Source organism: Centroberyx affinis, unplaced genomic scaffold, assembly GCF_046629955.1.
Source record: "Centroberyx affinis isolate AG114_WGS23_722 - 3 ecotype Tasmania unplaced genomic scaffold, CSIRO-AGI_Caff_v1 ptg000211l_1, whole genome shotgun sequence".
Taxonomy (NCBI): Eukaryota; Metazoa; Chordata; class Actinopteri; order Beryciformes; family Berycidae; genus Centroberyx; species Centroberyx affinis.
In genome coordinates, this window is record NW_027278903.1 from 110,421 (window position 1) to 125,654 (window position 15,234).

At 40.8% G+C, this 15,234-nt stretch overlaps 2 protein-coding genes across 2 annotated transcripts; both read left to right on the forward strand.

Annotated features, from left to right (window-relative positions):
- The first annotated feature begins 1,809 nt into the window (after positions 1-1,809).
- Positions 1,810-6,044, forward strand: LOC139661937 (extracellular calcium-sensing receptor-like). Its single transcript, XM_071540525.1, has 9 exons — positions 1,810-1,919; positions 2,264-2,558; positions 2,733-2,819; positions 3,106-3,375; positions 3,524-3,730; positions 3,824-4,099; positions 4,588-4,815; positions 4,918-5,041; positions 5,131-6,044. Exons 1-9 carry the CDS (start codon positions 1,810-1,812, stop codon positions 6,042-6,044), a joined length of 2,511 nt encoding a protein of 836 aa, XP_071396626.1.
- Positions 6,045-8,852: 2,808 nt separating this feature from the next.
- Positions 8,853-13,149, forward strand: LOC139662126 (extracellular calcium-sensing receptor-like). The gene is made up of 9 exons (XM_071540734.1): positions 8,853-9,034; positions 9,380-9,674; positions 9,850-9,936; positions 10,223-10,492; positions 10,631-10,837; positions 10,931-11,206; positions 11,693-11,920; positions 12,023-12,146; positions 12,236-13,149. The coding sequence occupies exons 1-9, from the start codon at positions 8,925-8,927 to the stop codon at positions 13,147-13,149; spliced, it is 2,511 nt and encodes an 836-aa protein (XP_071396835.1). The 5' UTR covers positions 8,853-8,924.
- Positions 13,150-15,234: the final 2,085 nt, after the last annotated feature.

The following is a 15,234-nucleotide window of genomic DNA, read 5'->3' on the forward strand; positions in this document are numbered from 1 at the left end:
CGTCTTTCTTGTCTCTTTCCACTTTCACCTGTCAAATAAAGGCAAAAATGCCCAAAAAATAATATTAACAAGAAAAAAAAAAACACAATAAGGGGATGTCTTGGTGTCGCAGTGGTCTAAGGCACATACCATGTAACCGTAACATCCTGGTTTCGAATCTAGCCCAGGACCTTTGTCCTTGCATGTCATCCCCCAGTCTTTCTTGACTCTCCGCTTTCATCTGTCTAATAAAGTCAAAAATTATCTTTTAAACAAAAACACAGTAAGAAGGTAAAAAGTATGCAACTTTATTTTTTCCTTATGTACTAGTTTTCTAGTATGCGTAAGTAAGTTTTGCGTATGCGTCCATTTTCTAAAATTAGTGCTAGAGATGACAAAAACAAATTTAAAACTGGTATAATCCTGGTTTTGATGGACAGGATGATAAAGAGGAAAATAATATTAATATTAAGTAATATTAACCACCCTTTTGGATGCATAGTATATGGAACAATGAAAGCATTTTCTGTAATCACCTTGACCTCCCTCAACACAAAATCCTTCTTTCCATCTGCAGGTCAATACTACAAGGAATCAGTGCCTGAGATTTTGCTGCACTGCACTGTTTTCTTTATGTAACATACAACTACTATTGTGTGTATTGTTTTTCAAGCTTTCTGGTGGTAAAAATAATGCCCCTTAGGGGATCAATAAAGTGTTACAACTGAATTCAATTTTGAACTGTTCTTGTATTTTTGAGAACTGGTCTTATATGCTTGCAATAACTCAGAAATATCTCTGTTATGTCCGTGCTCATTGCTTGGTCTGTGCCAGACCCAGTAATAACAAATTAGAATATATTATTCAAACAATAGATTTTGGTGTTGTGAGAATGTTTGAAAGAGGTAGTACATTGTAGTTATACTATTTAAGAAAGTACTGTATGGGTTGCTACCATAACCTCATCCTTAAATTAGATGTTGATAGACATCCAAAAATGGCTAAGTATACTGCTACCACCTGCTGGGAATCATACGGTAAAGCCGATGTACATGTGATTAGAAACTTCACATGCTTATGGCTGATTCACAGCTCTGCATTATGCATGTTACAAGGAGTTTGCAGGATTTGCGTGAGGCCGCATGAAGAGCATTTTGTGCACCTTCCCAAAATTGCACCTACAGACAATACTGGTTGTCTATTAAAAGTAGAGAAATGTAATTGGTCAGTGATGTATTCATTCTTTGCAACTTAACGTGTGAAAAAACACTACACTTGGCCCATTTGAAAGCCTAACAAAAAGAACGAAGGGGAGTAGACTGCCACTCAAATCCACTCAGATCTCAAGTTAAAGCTCATTCATCCAGGCCAAATGTGTTGGTAATGATATTATGACTTTTGTTGAAGTATATCACACAATCCATGACCTGCAGTTGGTTAAATAGTTGATAATTTGGCCTTGATGAAATATTAGCTTATGTGCAAACAATCTTGACATGCTGCATCAAAGGATGGACAAAATTAATCATTTTGATTTGAAGAATAGCTTCCTAATGTTAGGCACTGCCCATGCTTCTTCACCTGCCACACTGAGTGGTGTGTAAGATTAAACAATGACGCAATCGGCAAAGGGGATGACACAGCACTGTCTATAAAATGAAGTGACTGTGCATAAAGATTAGAAACGGGTAAACAGAGTAGGGCAGACATGGGGGCATTTTTTGACACATACCTGTTCTTGTGTGTGTACCTGATCTTGATGTTGTTCTCTTTGTCCTCCTTTTTCTCCCCTGTGTCTTCCTCCCTTTCCTCCTGTCAGTTACAGGGACAATGCACAAGGATGGGGATGTGGTTCTGGGTGGGCTGTTTGAGGTCCACTACTCCTCTATCTTCCCTGAGCTGTCTTTCACCTCTGAACCACAGCAGCCCAGTTGCCAAGGGTGAGTCTCACACAGATACAGCAGAGAGCAAAAAAATGTGCAGAACAATCTTGTCTGTCCAGAATATTCAAGATATTCAGAAATTACCATGAAAGAACTGGACTGGGTGGGCTTTTGTGATTTGTTGAAATATAACTTTGCATGACATGGACTGAGGGAAAAGTTGTTGTTTTTTCACAATTAAAATTATAGATATAGAAAAGTATGGTATACTAATATAAGATTTCTGGTTAGCTAGCTTGTTAGCAACAAACAACCAGGTTTTTGTAGATTTTGTATATTTCTACACAGTTCCCACAGTGAATGTTATTTTCCAGTAGTTAATAGTGTCACTTTTGTGTTAGTTTTGACATTCTAGGGTTCAGGCATGCTCAGACCATGGCCTTTGCTATTGATGAGATCAACAGGAACTCCAACCTGCTACCTAATGTGACTCTGGGATACAGTCTCTATGATAACTGTGGCACACTTGGAGTTGGATTCCGTGCTTCATTATCGTTGGCCAGTGGTAGAGAGGAGCAGTTTCTGTTGGACCAGACTTGTTTAGGGTCCCCTCCAGTCCTAGGGATTGTGGGTGATTCCTACTCAACATTTTCTATTGCCATCTCCAGTGTCCTAGGTTTATACAAAGTGCCCATAGTAAGTTTCCAATCTTTTATCTCCATCTATTTACCATCAGACAAGGCTTTTGATGTGCTCTATTTTGATTGAATTTCATATTGAAAAAATAATAATAAAGAACTGAAATATGTAAAAATGTTTTTCAATGGGTCTACTGACATACTCTGTGTGCATACTCTATGTCTATCACAGGTGAGTTACTTTGCCACATGCTCCTGCCTGAGTGACCGGCAACGGTTCCCATCCTTCTTTAGAACAATCCCAAGTGATGCCTTCCAGGTGAACCTCTATTAGCAAAACAACAACTTACAAATATGTTGACAGCAGCAGGAAGTTTCCAGCACAGCTTGTAAAGAAATCTCTCAAATGAATTAAACTTTGATTTGATTCTGTGTATAAAAAGCCATGTGCTTTGTGTGTGTCATTAATGGAGCTATATGGTCTCAGATGACACAGCTGAAAGAGAATAATTAAACCGTGGCCATTGTGAGACTTGTATAGGAGGTTTTCCTCTGAACGAATATTCCAGCCTGAGCTCTAATCCTTACACTCTCTATCCAACTAGGTGCGTGCTATGCTCCAGATTCTAAAGCGGTTTGGCTGGACTTGGGCGGGCCTGCTGGTCAGTGATGATGACTATGGACTCCACGCTGCCCGATCCTTCCAATCTGACCTGGCTGAGTCTGGTGGGGGTTGTCTGGCCTACTCAGAGGTTTTGCCCTGGGGCAATGACCCAACTGAAATTAGGAGGATCGTCGATATGATGAGGAAATCCACAGCTCGCGTGGTCATTGTGTTTGCACATGAGACTCACATGATTCACCTCATGGAAGAGGTTGGGGTTAAAATAGAGGGTTAAAATTTTACTTAAACTGAAAACTACAAGGGACATTTGTTATATGCATTTCAGTAGAATAGATAATACTTATTAGTGGCAGTTAAGTCTAGACATATGTGTATATATGGCATAATACAATCCACAGGTGATAAAGCAGAATGTGACAGGTCTGCAGTGGATGGCCAGTGAAGCCTGGACAGCAGTTGCTGTGCTCCAGACCCCTCGCCTCATGCCGTACCTGGGAGGCACGCTGGGCATTGCCATTCAACGAGGAGAGATACCAGGGCTCAGGGACTTCCTGTTAAGAATACGACCTGACAATGACCTTAACAACAGCTATGGAAATAGCATAGTGATTATATTTTACTTCACTTTATAATCTGATCAACATTGAGTAACTTATCATATGATCCTTATTATATTAATTTTCAGTATCTTTCTTCAGGTGAGGCAGTTTTGGGAATACACATTTCAGTGTAGATTCGGACCACCTTCAGCAGGGCGGGTGGATGCTGGGGGAGTGCTGTGCACTGGACAGGAAGATCTGGGAAATGTGGAGACTGGCTTTTTGGATGTGTCAGAACTCAGGCCAGAGTACAATGTGTACAAGGCTGTGTATTCCCTGGCGTACGCCCTTGATGACATGCTGCAGTGTGTGCCAGGCAGAGGGCCTTTCAGCAGGCACAGCTGTACCAATTTGCAGAGACTGGAGCCATGGCAGGTGAGATATCAATTTACAGTACACCTGTTTATGTTTCTAAATCCTGTGCTACAACATGAGGTACCTACCCAATGGGGTTTTTCAGTGCAGAACATTTGTGGGGAAAAAACAACACATGACACCAGTATCCTGAAAATGCCAGACTATTACCCTCATTATTTGTTGTGTTTGGGTGAGTAGGAATAAGGAAAATACTATCCAGGAAGTAGCAGAGTGAGATAATTTCCCACTGCGCTTTGTGACAGTGATTATGGTTATGTTAACCAATCGGAGAAAACAAAATATGCTTGTGCATCAAAGTTAGAAAGTTGAAATGTTCATGTTTTGCATGAACTTAATTTGAATAGTATGATGATTAAATCTATCAAGGTTAGCCAACAGAAAATGTTGTATCTCTAGTTATGTACAGTGTACACTTTTTGGATACAGTCTATCTCTGTCTCACTATTTATCTCTTTCTTTGTTTCTTTTCTCTCACCTATTTCTAGCTTGTGCATTATTTGGAAAAGGTCAACTTCACCACAGCATTTGGTGATCAGGTGTCATTTGATGAGAATGGTGATGCCTTACCAATCTATGATGTTATGAACTGGCTGTGGCTCCCTGATGGAAGCACAAAGGTTCAGAGTGTGGGTGTGGTTAAGAAGTCAGCCTCCACAGGTGAAGAGCTCACACTTGATGAAGACAGAATCTTCTGGAATTTTGAATCCAAAAAGGTCACTTCTGCTTATCAGCTACCTGTTTTGTTGGCCTGTGAAGAACTCATCAAAATAGTGTCAAATACTGAATGACGGTGATAATTGTTACTCTCCCTGTAGCCGCCCCGGTCAGTGTGCAGTGAGAGTTGCCGCCCAGGCACCCGAATTGCCAGAAGGAAGGGGGAACCTGTGTGCTGTTTCGACTGCGTACCATGCTCTGACGGGAAGATCAGCAATGAGACTGGTTGGTGTACATTATAAAATAATGTAGTTCATCTTCAGGGATATAATATACATACAGTATGTATCTCAACACCTGACCCTTTTTGTTAGACTCCATGGAGTGCACCAGTTGTCCAGAGGACTTCTGGTCCAGCCCACAGCGTGACCACTGTGTCCCTAAGAGAACAGAGTTCCTCTCCTACCATGAGCCCTTGGGTATCTGCTTGACAACTGCCTCATTGCTCGGCACAGTTATCTGCACAATTGTCCTGGGAATCTTCACCTATTATCGCAGCACACCTATGGTACGAGCCAACAACTCAGAACTCAGTTTCCTGCTCTTGCTGTCACTCAAACTATGTTTCTTGTGCTCACTGCTGTTCATTGGCCGTCCCAGGCTATGGACATGCCAGCTGAGGCATGCAGCGTTTGGAATCAGCTTTGTGCTTTGTGTCTCATGTATCCTGGTGAAAACCATGGTGGTGCTGGCTGTGTTCAAGGCCTCCAAGCCTGGGGGTGGAGCCAGTCTGAAGTGGTTTGGTGCTGTACAGCAGAGAGGGACAGTTCTGGCTCTAACTTCCATCCAGGCAGCAGTCTGCACAGCCTGGCTTGTCTCTTCCTCACCAGCTCCTCATAAAAACACACAATACCACAATGACAAGATAGTCTTTGAGTGTGTAGTAGGGTCCACAGTTGGTTTTGCAGTGTTACTGGGCTATATTGGCTTACTGGCTATCCTCAGCTTCCTCCTAGCATTTCTGGCAAGGAATCTTCCAGACAACTTCAATGAGGCCAAGCTCATCACTTTCAGCATGCTGATCTTCTGTGCTGTGTGGGTGGCCTTTATCCCTGCTTATGTCAACTCCCCAGGAAAATATGCAGATGCGGTGGAGGTATTTGCCATCCTGGCCTCCAGTTTTGGCCTCTTGGTGGCACTGTTTGGACCAAAGTGTTATATAATCCTGCTGAGACCTGAGAGAAACACTAAGAAAGCTATCATGGGTCGAGGCACTACCAAGACATAAAAGCAGCACTTAATGTATCAATAAATCTCGCTAATGTGTCTTTCCTTCACTCAACACTGATCTGCTCATGAATGACCCACAAAATACAATTACATACATTCACACTTTTTTAGAATATGCAAAACAAAACAAAACAATGCTCTTGTAACTTTAAAACTGTATCCCATTTGATGAAAGAATAAAACCTGCACCACAAGAAACTAGAGGCAATAATAAAGTACTATAAAGAAAAGTTGGTGAAAATTCAGTCTGTCCCTATCATTGCTTATTTTTTGCCTATAATCACTTGCTCTTTCAAGTCATTCTTTAGCTTCCAGGAGTTTCACAGCTATACTATACTTTATTAATAATAATAATAATAATAATATACAAATTGCTTTACAGAAGTAATAGAACAAAATTAATACAAATAAACTGTGTCCAAAATATTTAAAAAGATACAAATGTGTAATTAAGAAAAATGAGACAACAATAAAAAGAAGTCAAGACAAATAAATATGAAACCTTTACCTAAAGGCCAGTCTATAAAAGTGAGTATGAAAGGAATAGTTCACGCAAAAATAGCTCACCCATAGTTCACCCACAGCGAGTTAGCAAGCACTGCTCCGTGACAGCCTTCTTCAAAACAACAGAAGTGGCTGGGAACAAGTTTTTTAGAGTTACAACTGATTGTTGTTTTGTTTTAATAAGCACCAATGTTTTGGCACAAATGTCTTAATCAGGGCCAAAACGTTGGTCCTTTTTAAAAAAGAGCAGTAAGGGGGTCTTGGTGGCTCAGTGGTCTAAGCCGTGTACCATGTGGGCACGGCGTCCTGGGTTCAAGTCTGGCCCGGGACCTTTGTCATCCCCCTCTCTCTCTCGTCTTTCTTGTCTCTTTCCACTTTCACCTGTCAAATAAAGGCAAAAATGCCCAAAAAATAATATTAACAAGAAAAAAAAAAACACAATAAGGGGATGTCTTGGTGTCGCAGTGGTCTAAGGCACATACCATGTAACCGTAACATCCTGGTTTCGAATCTAGCCCAGGACCTTTGTCCTTGCATGTCATCCCCCAGTCTTTCTTGACTCTCCGCTTTCATCTGTCTAATAAAGTCAAAAATTATCTTTTAAACAAAAACAGGGTAAAACAAGGTAAAAAAGTATGCAACTTTATTTTTTCCTTATGTACTAGTTTTCTAGTATGCGTAAGTAAGTTTTGCGTATGCGTTCATTTTCTAAAATTAGTGCTAGAGATGACAAAAACAAATTTAAAACTGGTATAATCCTGGTTTTCATGGACAGGATGATAAAGAGGAAAATAATATTAATATTAAGTAATATTAACCACCCTTTTGGATGCATAGTATATGGAACAATGAAAGCATTTTCTGTAATCACCTTGACCTCCCTCAACACAAAATCCTTCTTTCCATCTGCAGGTCAATACTACAAGGAATCAGTGCCTGAGATTTTGCTGCACTGTTGCACTGCACTGTTTTCTTTATGTAACATACAACTACTATTGTGTGTATTGTTTTTCAAGCTTTCTGGTGGTAAAAATAATGCCCCTTAGGGGATCAATAAAGTATTACGATTGAATTCAATTTTGAACTGTTCTTGTATTTTTGAGAACTGGTCTTATATGCTTGCAATAACTCAGAAATATCTCTGTTATCTCTGTGCTTGTTGCTTTGTTATTTGTTATTGCTTGGTCTGTGCCAGACCAAGTCTGTGCCAGGTCTGTGACCAGGTCTGTGCCAGACCAAGGAATCACAAATAAGAATATATTATTCAAACAATAGATTTTGGTGTTGTGAGAATGTTTGAAAGAAGTAGTACATTGTATACTATTATATACTATTATAATTTATTATTATTATTATTTATTTTTGAGAACTGGTCTTATATGTTTGCAATAACTCAGAAAGATTTTGGTGTTGTGAGAATGTTTGAAAGAAGTAGTACATTGTAGTTATACTATTTAAGAAAGTACTGTATGGGTTTCTACCATAACCTCATCCTTAAATTAGATGTTGATTGGCATCCAAAAATGGCTAAGTATACTGCTACCACCTGCTGGGCATCATACGGTAAAGCCAGTGTACATGTGATTAGAAACTTCACATGCTTATGGCTGATTCACAGCTCTGCATTATGCATGTTACAAGGAGTGTGCAGGATTTGCGTGAGGCCGCATGAAGAGCATTTTGTGCACCTTCCCAAAATTTCACCTACAGACAACACTGGTTGTCTCTCAAAAGTAGAGAAATGTATTGGTCAGTGATGTATGCATTCTTTGCAACTTAACGTGTGAAAAAACACTACACTTGGCCCATTTGAAAGCCTAACAAAAAGAACGAAGGGGAGTAGACTGCCACTCAAATCCACTCAGATCTCAAGTTAAAGCTCATTCATCCAGGCCAAATGTGTTGGTAATGATATTATGACTTTTGTTGAAGTATATCACACAATCCATGACCTGCAGTTGGTTAAATAGTTGATAATTTGGCCTTGATGAAATATTAGCTTATGTGCAAACAATCTTGACATGCTGCATCAAAGGATGGACAAAATTCATCATTTTGATTTGAAGAACAGCTTCCTAATGTTAGGCACTGCCCATGCTTCTTCACCTGCCACACTGAGTGGTGTGGAAGATTAAACAATGACGCAAGTCGGCAAAGGGGATGACACAGCACTGTCTATAAAATGAAGTGACTGTGCATAAAGATTAGAAACAGGGGTAAACAGAGGAGGGCAGACATGGGGGCATTTTTTGACGCATACCTGTTCTTGTGTGTGTACCTGATCTTGATGTTGTTCTCTTTGTCCTCCTTTTTCTCCCCTGTGTCTTCCTCCCTTTCCTCCTGTCAGTTACAGGGACAATTTCTTCTTAATGGGATGCACAAGGATGGGGATGTGGTTCTGGGTGGGCTGTTTGAGGTCCACTACTCCTCTATTTTCCCTGAGCTGTCTTTCACCTCTGAACCACAGCAGCCCAGATGCCAAGGGTGAGTCTCACACAGATACAGCAGAGAGCAAAAAAAATGTGCAGAACGATCTTGTCTGTCCAGAATATTCAAGATATTCAGAAATTACCATGAAAGAACTGGACTGGGTGGGCTTTTGTGATTTGTTGAAATATAACTTTGCATGACATGGACTGAGGGAAAAGTTGTTGTTTTTTCACAATTAAAATTATAGATATAGAAAAGTATGGTATACTAATATAAGATTTCTGGTTAGCTAGCTTTTTAGCAACAAACAACCAGGTTTTTGTAGATTTTGTATATTTCTACACAGTTCCCACAGTGATTGTTATTTTCCAGTAGTTAATAGTGACATTTTTGTGTTAGTTTTGACATTCTAGGGTTCAGGCATGCTCAGACCATGGCCTTTGCTATTGATGAGATCAACAGGAACTCCAACCTGCTACCTAATGTGACTCTGGGATACAGTCTCTATGATAACTGTGCCACACTTGGAGTTGCATTCCGTGCTTCATTATCGTTGGCCAGTGGTAGAGAGGAGCAGTTTCTGTTGGACGAGACTTGTTTAGGGTCCCCTCCAGTCCTAGGGATTGTGGGTGATTCCTACTCAACATTTTCTATTGCCATGTCCAGTGTCCTAGGTTTATACAAAGTGCCCATAGTAAGTTTCCAATCTTTTATCTCTATCTATTTACCATCAGACAAGGCTTTTGATGTGTTCTATTTTGATTGAATTTCATATTGAAAAAAATAATAATAAAGAACTGAAATATGTACAAATGTTTTTCAATGGGTCTACTGACATACTCTGTGTGCATACTCTATGTCTATCACAGGTGAGTTACTTTGCCACATGCTCCTGCCTGAGTGACCGGCAACGGTTCCCATCCTTCTTTAGAACAATCCCAAGTGATGCCTTCCAGGTGAACCTCTATTAGCGAAACAACAACTTACAAATATGTTGACAGCAGCAGGAAGTTGCCAGCACAGCTTGTAAAGAAATATCTCCAATGAATTTAACTTTGATTTGATTCTGTGTATGAAAAGCCATGTGCTTTGTGTGTGTCATTAATGGAGCTATATGGTCTCAGATGACACAGCTGAAAGAGAATAATTAAACCGTGGCCATTGTGAGACTTGTATAGGAGGTTTTCCTCTGAACGAATATTCCAGCCTGAGCTCTAATCCTTACACACTCTATCCAACTAGGTGCGTGCAATGCTCCAGATTCTAAAGCGGTTCGGCTGGACTTGGGCGGGCCTGCTGGTCAGTGATGATGATTATGGACTCCACGCTGCCCGATCCTTCCAATCTGACCTGGCTGAGTCTGGTGGGGGTTGTCTGGCCTACTCAGAGGTTTTGCCCTGGGGCAATGACCCAACTGAACTTAGGAGGATCGTCGATATGATGAGGAAATCCACAGCTCGCGTGGTCATTGTGTTTGCACATGAGAGCCACATGATTCACCTCATGGAAGAGGTTGGGGTTAAAATAGAGGGTTAAAATTTTACTTAAACTGAAAACTACAAGGGACATTTGTTATATGCATTTCAGTAGAATAGATAATACTTATTAGTGGCAGTTAAGTCTAGACATATGGCATAATACAATCCACAGGTGATAAAGCAGAATGTGACAGGTCTGCAGTGGATGGCCAGTGAAGCCTGGACAGCAGCTGCTGTGCTCCAGACCCCTCGCCTCATGCCGTACCTGGGAGGCACGCTGGGCATTGCCATTCATCGAGGAGAGATACCAGGGCTCAGGGACTTCCTGTTAAGAATACGACCTGACAATGACCCTAACAACAGCTATGGAAATAGCATAGTGATTATGTTTTACTTCACTTTATAATCTGATCAACATTGAGTAACTTATCACATGATCCTTATTATATTAATTTTCAGTATCTTTCTTCAGGTGAGGCAGTTTTGGGAATACACATTTCAGTGTAGATTCGGACCACCTTCAGCAGGGCGGGTGGATGCTGGGGGAGTGCTGTGCACTGGACAGGAAGATCTGGGAAATGTGGAGACTGGCTTTTTGGATGTGTCAGAACTCAGGCCAGAGTACAATGTGTACAAGGCTGTGTATTCCCTGGCGTACGCCCTTGATGACATGCTGCAGTGTGTGCCAGGCAGAGGGCCTTTCAGCAGGCACAGCTGTGCCAATTTGCAGAGACTGGAGCCATGGCAGGTGAGATATCAATTTACAGTACACCTGTTTATGTTTCTAAATCCTGTGCTACACCATGAGGTACCCACCCAATGGGGTTTTTCAGTGCAGAACATTTGTGGGAAAAAAACAACACATGACACCAGTATCCTGAAAATGCCAGACTATTAACCTCATTATTTGTTGTGTTTGGGTGAGTAGGAATAAGGAAAATACTATCCAGGAAGTAGCAGAGTGAGATAATTTTCCACTGCGCTTTGTGACAGTGATTATGGTTATGTTAACCAATCGGAGAAAACAAAATATGCTTGTGCATCAAAGTTAGAAAGTTGAAATGTTCATGTTTTGCATGAACTTAATTTGAATAGTATGATGATTAAATCTATCAAGGTTAGCCAACAGAAAATGTTGTATCTCTAGTTATGTACAGTGTACACTTTTTGGATAGTCTTTCTCTGTCTCATTGTTTATCTCTTTCATTGTTTCTTTTCTCTCACCTATTTCTAGCTTGTGCATTATTTGGAAAAGGTCAACTTCACCACAGCATTTGGTGATCAGGTGTCATTTGATGAGAATGGTGATGCCTTACCAATCTATGATGTTATGAACTGGCTGTGGCTCCCTGACGGAAGCACAAAGGTTCAGAGTGTGGGTGTGGTTAAGAAGTCAGCCTCCACAGGTGAAGAGCTCACACTTGATGAAGACAGAATCTTCTGGAATTTTGAATCCAAAAAGGTCACTTCTGCTTATCAGCTACCTGTTTTGTTGGCCTGTGAAGAACTCATCAAAATAGTGTCAAATACTGAATGACGGTGATAATTGTTACTCTCCCTGTAGCCGCCCCGGTCAGTGTGCAGTGAGAGTTGCCGCCCAGGCACCCGAATTGCCAGAAGGAAGGGGGAACCTGTGTGCTGTTTCGACTGCGTACCATGCTCTGACGGGAAGATCAGCAATGAGACTGGTTGGTGTACATTATAAAATAATGTAGTTCATCTTCAGGGATATAATATACATACAGTATGTATCTCAACACCTGACCCTTTTTGTTAGACTCCATGGAGTGCACCAGTTGTCCAGAGGACTTCTGGTCCAGCCCACAGCGTGACCACTGTGTCCCTAAGAGAACAGAGTTCCTCTCCTACCATGAGCCCTTGGGTATCTGCTTGACAACCGCCTCATTGCTCGGCACAGTTATCTGCACCATTGTCCTAGGAATCTTCACCTATCATCGCAGCACACCTATGGTACGAGCCAACAACTCAGAACTCAGTTTCCTGCTCTTGCTGTCACTCAAACTATGTTTCTTGTGCTCACTGCTGTTCATTGGCCGTCCCAAGCTATGGACATGCCAGCTGAGGCATGCAGCGTTTGGGATCAGCTTTGTGCTTTGTGTCTCATGTATCCTGGTGAAAACCATGGTGGTGCTGGCTGTGTTCAAGGCCTCCAAGCCTGGGGGTGGAGCCAGTCTGAAATGGTTTGGTGCTGTACAGCAGAGAGGGACAGTTCTGGCTCTAACTTCCATCCAGGCAGCAGTCTGCACAGCCTGGCTTGTCTCTTCCTCACCAGCTCCTCATAAAAACACACAATACCACAATGACAAGATAGTCTATGAGTGTATAGTAGGATCCACAGTTGGTTTTGCAGTGTTACTGGGCTATATTGGTTTCCTGGCTATCCTCAGCTTCCTCCTAGCATTTCTGGCAAGGAATCTTCCAGACAACTTCAATGAGGCCAAGCTCATCACTTTCAGCATGCTGATCTTCTGTGCCGTGTGGGTGGCCTTTATCCCTGCTTATGTCAACTCCCCAGGAAAATATGCAGATGCAGTGGAGGTATTTGCCATCCTGGCCTCGAGTTTTGGCCTATTGGTGGCACTGTTTGGACCAAAGTGTTATATAATCCTGCTGAGACCTGAGAGAAACACTAAGAAAGCTATCATGGGTCGAGGCACTACCAAGACATAAAAGCAGCACTTCAACGTATCAATAAATCTTGTCAATGTCTCTTTCCTTCACTCAACACTGATCTGCTCATGAATTACCTACATACAAAATACAATTACATGCAATCTCTCAGTTTTAGAATACGTAAAACAAAACTAAACCAAATAATGCTTTTGTAACTTTAAAACTTCATCCTGCACCAGAATAAACTAGAAGCAGTAATAATGTATAACATTGAAAAATTGGTGAAAAATTGAGTCTTCCCCCATCTTCCCCTCATTGCTTATTTTTGCCTTATCATGGTGACAGCCACACCACAGTTTATTATTATTATTGTTAGTATTATAATTATAATTATATATAAATTATGTGTATATCTATCTATATATCTATATATATATATATATGTATATATATATATCCGATTGACAATGCACATACGTATATATCAATACATTTACACAGTGCTAATAAAAAGTCTACAAAACAAATTGAAAAGAGACATTTACATAAAATCCAGTCTACAGTCTATAAAAGAGTTGAATCTCTTAAGAAGTGATTTAAAAGATGATACTGATTTGGCTAACCTGAGTTCCTCTGGCAGGTTGTTCCATTATCTATTCCATTATTACAAATGCTCTGCCCGAAGGATCTCAGGTTGCGTTCATGGGGGGTTAAAAGGTATATAGCTAGAGGCCAGACTATGCTGAGGTTTGAAAGTGATTAGTAAAATCTTGAAATCAATTCTAAAACTGATGGACAACCAATGTAAAGATACTAATTCGGGTAAGATGGTCTCTTTGTTTAGCAGTGGTTAAGATGCTAGCTGCAGCATTCTGTGCAAGCTGAAGGCGAAAGGTTGACTCTTGACTAACCGTCTTGACTGCTGTAAGGCCTGTGTAGAATGAGTTACATTGGTCTAAACAAGATAATATAAAGCATGGATAACTTTACCCAAATCCACAGAGGATAAAAACAATAGTTATGTATGGTAACTCTAGTTCTATGATCACAGGCGAGCCCTCTAATGGGGCTCTATTGGCTTAGCCACTCATCTAGTCGCCTCAGCGTGCTGAGAACTTTGCATGCACATCCTCAGCCAATCAAGACTATACAACCCTATGAGGCCTCGCTCTATAAATAGCGAGCAGCCCCTTATACTATATTCACCAAGTCTTCAGTGACTCGTGGAGCGGCAAGGTTGACTTGTTAGAGGGCTCGCATCATAAACTCTACTTCTAATCATAGAACTAGAGTTACTATATGTAACTGTTGTTCTATTTCACACAGCCCTCTAACGGCCGAAATACATGGGACACGGACGCAACGCATCACGTAGGCGGGGCGGAGCGGGGTTTTTTACCTGCTACACAGACTCCGTCTTTGTAGCTTGTGGTTGCGTGCCACATAGATGATTGGATTCACTGTTTTTTGAGTTTTGCCAAGTCATAATGCAGTTGGTTATGCAGGGTTTGGAAGTGTAGGCAATATTAACTGGTACTGAATTAATTAACTAGATCGTTTTAACTACAGGATCATGGATACACATTGATTTGATTGATTTATTTTAATGTGCAATGTAAAAACACCCACAAGGTTGCTCTGCTGCGTCACATTGCGTCTGGTACAATGAGGTATTTATTTTAATCATTTTTAAACAGATTGTACTCGTTTTTTACACAGTTCTATGGAGTTTTTACCAGTTTGCGCGCAAAAATAGAGATGAGCCACGCGATGCCAGAGAGTTGGAGGAACATTCATTGGAATGTTGCCAAAATCAGGAGAGTAACTGTATAACTGCCATGATTTATATAAGAGTTATTTGCATTATTCAATTTCTTCATCTTTACATGGGTTTAGATAGTCATGTTTGATATTAAAGCGTTCAGGAATTTATGCTGAGTTCAATAATGTGAATGTTATGACTGTAAAGTAATTCTGTATCATGTTACCAAAAGGGTCAGAAATTGCTTTCCCCTTCTATCCTTAGTCCTGTAGGAAGCCACCCACCTTTCTGGAGAGAGCCATAAAAGTCGTAAATCCATAAATTCTTTTCATTCTTGGTTTAGTTCTCGTCCCTTTCTCTAGGCCTACTTTGTATTTCCT

Bases quoted from the DNA above. Each gene is read 5' to 3' on its own strand.
- LOC139661937 (XM_071540525.1), top strand. From the start codon at position 1,810: ATGCACAAGGATGGGGATGTGGTTCTGGGTGGGCTGTTTGAGGTCCAC. The intron at 3,376-3,523 runs GTTGGGGTTAAA...TACAATCCACAG, and splicing joins TGATTCACCTCATGGAAGAG to GTGATAAAGCAGAATGTGAC. The intron at 3,731-3,823 runs GTGATTATATTT...ATCTTTCTTCAG, and splicing joins ACAGCTATGGAAATAGCATA to GTGAGGCAGTTTTGGGAATA.
- LOC139662126 (XM_071540734.1), top strand. From the start codon at position 8,925: ATGCACAAGGATGGGGATGTGGTTCTGGGTGGGCTGTTTGAGGTCCAC. The intron at 9,035-9,379 runs GTGAGTCTCACA...TTTTTGTGTTAG, and splicing joins CAGCAGCCCAGATGCCAAGG to TTTTGACATTCTAGGGTTCA. The intron at 10,838-10,930 runs GTGATTATGTTT...ATCTTTCTTCAG, and splicing joins ACAGCTATGGAAATAGCATA to GTGAGGCAGTTTTGGGAATA.